An 8,537-nucleotide genomic window follows, 5' to 3' on the forward strand; every position below is an offset into this window, starting at 1 on the left:
ATGTATTTCTTACTCCAGATGGGGAAAAACATGTTTTTTATTAAGTTGAACATGTGCTCTTTATGGCAGAATGTTAAAATGAGGTGAAATAAAAGTTAAACTCCCCAAAAGGCACTCAGTTGAAGCTATTTCAATCTAATATTTCTCCTATGGTCTAAAATAGATGTGTATAGATGACTCTCTAATATAACATGTCACACATTGTAGCAAACTGATGGAATGTTAGGTGTCTGGCTCTCTGCCCACCCCTGCTGGTTCTCTGGCCCCCCCTGCTGGTTCTCTGGCCCCCCTGCTGGTTCTCTGCCCCCCCTGCTGGTTCTCTGGCCCCCCTGCTGGTTCTCTGGCCCCCCCTGCTTTGCCCCCCTGCTGGTTCTCTGCCCCCTGCTGGTTCTTGCTTGCCCCCTGCTGGTTCTTGTGCCCCCCTGCTGGTTCTCTGGCCCCCCTGCTGGTTCTCTGCCCCCCTGCTGGTTCTCTGCCTGTGGTTCTCGCCCTGCTGGTTCTCTGGCCCCCTGCTGGTTCTCTGCCCCCTGCTGGTTCTGCCCCCTGCTGGTTCTTGCCCCCTGCTGGTTCTCTGCCCCCCTGCTGGTTCTCTGCCCCCCTGCTGGTTCTCTCTCCCGCTTGCTGGTTCTCTGTGCTGGTTCTCTGCCCCCTGCTGGTTCTCTGCCCCTGCTGGTTCTCTGCCCCTGCTGGGCCCTTGTCGTGCTGGTTCTCTCCCCCTGCTGGTTCTCTGCCTGCTGGTTTCCCCCCTGCTGGCCCCCCTGCTGCCCCCCTGCTGGTTCTCTGCCCATGCCTGTTGCCTCCTTGGCCTCTCCTGCTGGCCTTCTCCAGAGCCAGCTAACTTGTAGTAATCATGATCGAATTACGGACCAGGCACGAAGGGCACGTGCCCAGGGGCCTTGACCTGCAGTGAGCCCCCATTGATTTTGTTAGTCACTCTCATTCAGATATCATCTTAACATGGCATTAGTCATGGCAAAATGTGTAGAATTGCAGGAAATTAGCTTCAAAACTGAAAACATTTATCTCCATCCCATGGCAAAATGTGCAGAACTACCAGTAATTAGCTTTAAAACTGCAACATTTTCTTTCAACCCCATGGCAAAATGTGTAGAATTTAAGGAAATTAGCTTTCAAACTGCAGTTTTCACTCAACCCCATGGCAAAATGTTTAGAACTGCAGGAAATTATCTTTAAAACTGCAAATTCTTCTCTCCACCCCATGGCAAAATGTGTAAAATTGCATGAAATGTTTTCTATAATTGTAAAATCTTCTCTCCACCCCATGGTAGAATTGCAACAAACTTGTTTAAAAACTGCAATATTTTGTCTTCCCATTGCAAAGTGTATATTTGGAGGAAATGTACTCAAAAACCTAAACAAAATGTTGCTTAGGGCCCCCAAAAGGCTATGGTGCACTACTTTTTACCAGGGTCATTGAGATCCAGTTGGGTTTTCAATTCTACATTCCCTGTGTACATTACATTTAAGTTGATACCAGATCAGCTTGTCCATTTTGGGTCAGTAGTTTATATTGAAACAATGATGCAACATGATGACCGGTGTGGAACTTATGTGTGTGTAGAAGAGACTAAAGATGATGATGATGATGTCATAAGCAGAGGGAAAACAGGTCTTACCAACGTTGATGATCTTATGGCCCTCCTCCTTCTCTCTCTGATATGTTCTCTCTATCTTTCTGAGGTTCCTCTTCTCCCACCTCTTATTCACCCAGCCCACAGCTCTCCTTCGGATACTTTTATCGGCTGGGACAAGATCCTCCTTGTCATCTTCATTCTCCTCCTCCTCTTCAGGGTTCTTCTCCTCCTCTCTCTCCTCCTCTCTCTCCTCCTCTCTCTCCTCCTCTCTCTCCTCCTCTCTCTCCTCCTCTCTCTGACTCTCCTCCTCTCTTAGTCTGAACCTTTCTTTCTGTCTAGCAATTTCAATCTCTCGTTTTTTAGCCTGCTCCTCTTGTCGTCTTGCCCTCTCCTGTTTTCTTTCCATCTCCAGCAGTCTTTCCTCCTTCTCCCTCCTGATTTGTTGTCCTCTTTCCATTTGCTCTCGTTCCCCCTTCAACACTTCTAACCTCCTCTGTTTACGCCTGTTGAAGACTTCCCGTGCTTTTTCTTTAACATTAACTACTACATGCTTCTTCATGCTTACTTCCTTTCTTCTCTCTTCTTCTCTTTCTCTTTCCTCCTCCTCTGCTTCCTTAATCACTTTCTGCTTTTCTTCCCTCTCTCTCTCCAGTTCATTCTGTCCCTCAATCTTTTCTTCCTCCATCTCTTTGTGTTGCTGATCTTTTAATTCCATCTCTCTCTGATTCTGAGTCTCTTTCTCCATTTGTTTCTGTCTCTCCTCTTGTTGTCGTCGTCTGTCTATCTCTTCTCTCTCTCTCTGTCTCTTGTTCTCCCTCTCCCTTTCTTCCTCTTCCATCTCTATTTGCTGTTTACATCTTTCTTCTTCATGCTTTCTTTCAATCTCTCTCTGTCTCTCTTCTTCTTCTTCTATTTTTTTCTGTCTCTTCTCCATACTCTTCCTTTCTATCTCCTTGCATCTTTTGTTCTCCCTCTCCCTTTCTTCCTCTTCCATCTCTATTTGCTGTTTAAATCTTTCTTCTTCATGCTTTCTTTCAATCTCTCTCTGTGTCTCTTCTTCTTCTATTTTTTTCTGTCTCTTCTCCATTCTCTTTCTTTCAATCTCTCTCTGTCTCTCTTCTTCTTCTATTTTTTTCTGTCTCTTCTCCATACTCTTCCTTTCTATCTCCTTGCATCTTTTGTTCTCCCTCTCCCTTTCTTCCTCTTCCATCTCTATTTGCTGTTTAAATCTTTCTTCTTCATGCTTTCTTTCAATCTCTCTCTGTGTCTCTTCTTCTTCTATTTTTTTCTGTCTGTTCTCCATTCTCTTTCTTTCAATCTTTCTCTGTCTCTCTTCTTCTTCTTCTATTTTTTTCTGTCTCTTCTCCATACTCTTCCTTTCTATCTCCTTGCATCTTTTGTTCTCCCTCTCCCTTTCTTCCTCTTCCATCTCTATTTGCTGTTTAAATCTTTCTTCTTCATGCTTTCTTTCAATCTCTCTCTGTCTCTCTTCTTCTTCTATTTTTTTCTGTCTCTTCTCCATTCTCTTTCTTTCAATCTCTCTCTGTCTCTCTTCTTCTTCTATTTTTTTCTGTCTCTTCTCCATACACTTCCTTTCTATCTCCTTGCATCTTTTGTTCTCCCTCTCCCTTTCTTCCTCTTCCATCTCTATTTGCTGTTTAAATCTTTCTTCTTCATGCTTTCTTTCAATCTCTCTCTGTGTCTCTTCTTCTTCTATTTTTTTCTGTCTGTTCTCCATTCTCTTTCTTTCAATCTCTCTCTGTCTCTCTTCTTCTTCTTCTATTTTTTTCTGTCTCTTCTCCATACTCTTCCTTTCTATCTCCTTGCATCTTTTGTTCTCCCTCTCTCTTTCATCTCTATTTGCTGTTTACATCTTTCTTCTTCATGCTTTCTTTCAATCTCTCTCTGTCTCTCTTCTTCTTCTATTTTTTTCTGTCTCTTCTCCATTCTCTTTCTTTCAATCTCTCTCTGTCTCTCTTCTTCTTCTATTTTTTCTGTCTCTTCTCCATACTCTTCCTTTCTATCTTGCATATTTTGTTCTCCCTCTCCCTTTCTTCCTCTTCCATCTCTATTTGCTGTTTAAATCTTTCTTCTTCATGCTTTCTTTCAATCTCTCTCTGTGTCTCTTCTTCTTCTATTTTTTTCTGTCTGTTCTCCATTCTCTTTCTTTGAATCTCTCTCTGTCTCTCTTCTTCTTCTTCTATTTTTTTCTGTCTCTTCTCCATACTCTTCCTTTCTATCTCCTTGCATCTTTTGTTCTCCCTCTCCCTTTCTTCCTCTTCCATCTCTATTTGCTGTTTAAATCTTTCTTCTTCATGCTTTCTTTCAATCTCTCTCTGTCTCTCTTCTTCTTCTATTTTTTTCTGTCTCTTCTCCATTCTCTTTCTTTCAATCTCTCTCTGTCTCTCTTCTTCTTCTATTTTTTTCTGTCTCTTCTCCATACTCTTCCTTTCTATCTCCTTGCATCTTTTGTTCTCCCTCTCCCTTTCTTCCTCTTCCATCTCTATTTGCTGTTTAAATCTTTCTTCTTCATGCTTTCTTTCAATCTCTCTTTGTGTCTCTTCTTCTTCTATTTTTTTCTGTCTGTTCTCCATTCTCTTTCTTTCAATCTCTCTCTGTCTCTCTTCTTCTTCTATTTTTTTCTGTCTCTTCTCCATACTCTTCCTTTCTATCTCCTTGCATCTTTTGTTCTCCCTCTCTCTTTCTTCCTCTTCCATCTCTATTTGCTGTTTACATCTTTCTTCTTCATGCTTTCTTTCAATCTCTCTCTGTCTCTCTTCTTCTTCTATTTTTTTCTGTCTCTTCTCCATTCTCTTTCTTTCAATCTCTCTCTGTCTCTCTTCTTCTTCTTCTATTTTTTTCTGTCTCTTCTCCATACTCTTCCTTTCTATCTCCTTGCATCTCTTGTCCTCCCTCTCTCTTTCTTCCTCTTCCATCTCTATTTGCTTCTGTTTGTGTCTCTCCTCTTCTTCTCCTCCCTCCATCTCCTTCTTCTTCTCCTCTTCTTGTTGTCCCTGTTTTGGTATTTTCTCTTTTCTCGTTCTTTCTACCTCTTTCTGTGTGTCGTTCTCACCCTCTGTCTTCTCCTCCATGGCCATTTGGTTCTGTTTCCATGTATACTCGTCTGTTTCCATATTTTCTAATTCTGTCATCTGTTCCTTGATATCCTTGAAGATTTCCTCCAGTTCAGACGTCTTGTTGTCATTGATGAGGGCTGTCTCTCTCTCTATCTCTCTCTCCATCTCTATCTCTCCCTCCATCTCCATCTCTCTCTCTCCATCTCTCTCTCTGTCTCTATCAAATTTTCTCTCTGGTCCAGTCTCATCTTTCAATGTAATCTCTTCTTTCATTCTCGCAACCTCTCTGTCTAACACTAGTACATTTTTGTTAACCTGTTTCACTCTTTCATTCTGTCTTCTAAACGCTTCTTTCGCTCTTTGAAATTTTATTTTGTATTGAATCTCTTTTGTTGTCATGTCTTCTTTCAATCTCTCAACCTCTCTCTCTAACTCTTTTACCTTTTTGTTAACCTGTTTGACTTCCTCATTCTCTGCAATACGCATGTCTCTTTTTCTTTCAAATGCTATTTCCTGTTCAATCTCTTTCAATCTCTCAATCTCTCGTTCTAACGCTTTTATTGTTTCCTCTGCCTGTTTCACTTTCTCCTTCATTTCTTGTCTCTCCAATTCTGCTTTTCTCTCCCTTTCCCTCTGTCTTTCACTCTGTCTTTCCGTCTCAATAGGTTTGTTGTTCCAGGCCAGTCTTGGTCGCTGATATTCCATGACTTTCTGCCATAGCCTCAATATCGCTATCTCTTGCTTCATTTTTAAAAGGTTCAATTAGTGCTCATTTATGACCAAGACATACTTTCAAAGGATTTGCAGTGAATGATACATAGAAATACAACCTAGAGCTAGGTAATTGAATCAAACACTGGACAACATCGATAGCAGGGTCATTTTGACCAATTAATCTGGTCAATTCATTGTCAATTAATGTATTGACATGGTTTGAAAAAATCATGAGACATTTTATGGAATCAATTATGTCCAACATCTGTACAAATACAAACACACAACTAGTTTTCCCATTCAGTTAGGGGTTTGAGAAATACCCGTTACAATTTGTGTGATGTTACAACAATGTTGCCTTTGATGTTTATGCTTGTAGAAATTACTCCTACAAATGATGTTTTACTGATGTAATTATTTACAACCTGCACACATACAGTTATCATCAACAACAACAACAACAACAGTAATGATATTAATAAGGAAGTGGATATTCGACAGGCAGAAGAAAGGCATAGGGGTTGAGATAAATGAAGGTTAGGGTAGGTTCAGGACCTAGGGTTGGGTTAAGGTTAAGGTTAGGGTAATGGTTAGGTTCAGGACCTAGGGTTGGGTTAAAGTTAGGGTAATGGTTAGGTTCAGGACCTAGGGTTGGGTTAAGGTTAAGGTTAGGGTTAGGGTAATGGTTAGGTTCAGGACCTAGGGTTGGGTTAAGGTTAAGGTTAGGGTAATGGTTAGGTTCAGGACCTAGGATTGGGTTAAGGTTAAGGTTAGGGTAATGGTTAGGTTCAGGACCTAAGGTTGGTTTAAGGTTAGGGTAATGGTTAGGTTCAGGACCTAGGGTTGGGTTAAGGTTAGGTATAGTTTCAGTGAGGTTAAGGTAAGGTAAGGGTTAAGGTGAGAGAAAGGCATAAAAGTTAACATTGGGTTAGCATACCGCTATCCACCGCCATTCATTTTCAGCCGGGTAAATATACACTGCCTTTTAATAATAACAATGTAATATCTTACCTGGGCCAGTTGTAGTTGCGTTATCAGCAGATCCACCAGTTGTTTGAGTCTGTTGATCTCCTCCATTTGTCTCTGGCTCTCTGCCTCCCTCTGTCTCTCTGCCTCCCCCTGTCTCTCTGCCTCCCTCTGTCTCTGTATCTCTGCCTCCCTCAGTCTCTCTGCCTCCCTCTGTCTCTCTGCCTCCCCTCTGCCTCTCTCTGTCTCTGTCTCTCTGCCTCCCTCAGTCTTCTGCCTCTGTATCTCTGCCTCCCTCAGTCTCTCTGCCTCCCTCTGTCTCTCTGCCTCCCTCTGTCTCTCTCTGCCTCCCTCTGTCTCTCTGCCTCCCAGCTCTGTCCCTCTGTCTCTCTGCCTCCCTCTGTCTCTGTCTCTCTGCCTCCCTCAGTCTCTCTGCCTCCCTCTGTCTCTCTGCCTCCCTCTGTCTCTCTGCCTCCCTCTGTCTCTCTGCCTCCCTCTGTCTCTCTGCCTCCCCCTGTCTCTCTGCCTCCCTCTGTCTCTCTGCCTCCCTCTGTCTCTCTGCCTCCCTCTGTCTCTCTGCTTCCCTCTGTCTCTGTCTCTCTGCCTCCCTCTGTCTCTCTGCCTCCCTCTGTCTCTCTGCCTCCCTCTGTCTCTGTCTCTCTGCCTCCCTCTGTCTCTCTGCCTCCCTCTGTCTCTCTGCCTCCCTCTGTCTCTGTATCTCTGCCTCCCTCTGTCTCTGTCTCTCTGCCTCCCTCTGTATCTCTGCCTCCCTCAGTCTCTCTGCCTCCCTCAGTCTCAGGATCTCAGCCTTCCACTCTTTCATTACACCCCTTTCTACTCTTCTTCTGCTCCTTTCATCCTTTAAAAGGGCTCTGAGATTGTCTGTCTCACACTGTAATTTTTCAATCATCTCGTCCTTCTCCATTCCACCAGATGGCCTCTTAAAAGACTGAGATTGCCATTCAATCAGTAATAATATGAACCTTTTTCAATCCAATGTAAAGAGTATTGTTGCATCAATCTGTTTGACATTGAACTGTGATATCCCATTGGGCACAGATGTCGGTTTAACATCTAGTTTTGATTTACATTTGGTTGAGTTGTCAACTAAGTGAAGTAGGCTAGCGGATGGTTAATGTATTGTAAACTTTGCTAAATATTTGACTCACCTCAAATAACTCTTGTCAAATCGCAGTTTTAGTGTGGAACTGAGTAATATCTTTGACAGGAAGAAACTTTACCTGGCCTGGAGCTGTATTGTTGCGTCATTTGAAACACTTGAGCATCATAATGGTTATCCGCGCCTGCTTGATTGACAGCTAGGGGTTCTCCTGCGCATGTGTCCAAAAGTCGATATTGTTTAGCTACTCATAATTGATAAAGACATTATGAACTATTTTCACTTTACTTTTATGTCGTCTATTTTTGCCTAAGGTTATCTGGTAGCCTATGTTCTGTGATTTCTCTTTGTATGGACCTAACGTTCAATGAAATACAAAACAGCAACCACAACGTACAAACATTTCCCCACACAAATACATATGTGGGTGTGTAGTGAGTACACAAAATAATAACATAACAGCCATAACAGTACAAACAAACATACAATCTCTAGTGCACCTGTCCAGTGCGAACTGTTCCGTGCGTCACCATCACTAACTGCTGGACTACACCTGGAATAGCAGCGATGGGACAGGACTGGAACTACCAGTTGGATATCACGAAATTGGGGAGAAAAAGCGGTAAAAGTACCACAAAATAAAGTGTTTTTATATATATATACATTTATATATTAAAATATTAATGTTCCCTGGGGCACCAGATTCCATTTGATCAGTTTTCAATTGGCCACCGTTACCTCAAGACCCGCCTATTCCAATTAATTATAAACTCTTATTGGTTTGTCCCTGTGACAGTCATTCGTAACCTCCTGATGGTTGCCTGTTGATTGTCGTGCGCCATCGTTGCATATCGTGAGCTGGAGGAGCGTTCGTCCAACTCCTCATCGAAGTGAATGGCAGCGGCGCATCATCCATCCGCTGAAAGGATAGTTTGCGACGCGACAAGCGTTTGGGGAGTACATTCATTGAAACGGAACGACTGTTTTTTAATTCTAGGGGACTCTTGCTCCATGGTAAAATCTCAGCAGCGATGTCTCTGCTGTGCGTCAGAGGTTGGTTCTATT

General features: G+C 42.8%; 1 protein-coding gene across 1 annotated transcript; it reads right to left on the reverse strand.

Annotated features, from left to right (window-relative positions):
* Positions 1 to 4,516: 4,516 nt before the first annotated feature.
* On the reverse strand, positions 4,517 to 6,505 carry LOC123489592 (histone-lysine N-methyltransferase, H3 lysine-79 specific-like; the record flags this gene model as incomplete). The annotated part of the gene is made up of 2 exons (XM_045220021.1): positions 6,398 to 6,505; positions 4,517 to 5,413 (listed from the first exon to the last, which is right to left on the reverse strand). Coding segments are annotated over exons 1-2 (963 nt in total), but the record flags the coding sequence as incomplete, so codon positions are not given.
* Between the last annotated feature and the right edge of the window lie 2,032 nt (positions 6,506 to 8,537).

This window comes from Coregonus clupeaformis, unplaced genomic scaffold (assembly GCF_020615455.1).
Source record: "Coregonus clupeaformis isolate EN_2021a unplaced genomic scaffold, ASM2061545v1 scaf3034, whole genome shotgun sequence".
NCBI lineage: Eukaryota > Metazoa > Chordata > Actinopteri > Salmoniformes > Salmonidae > Coregonus > Coregonus clupeaformis.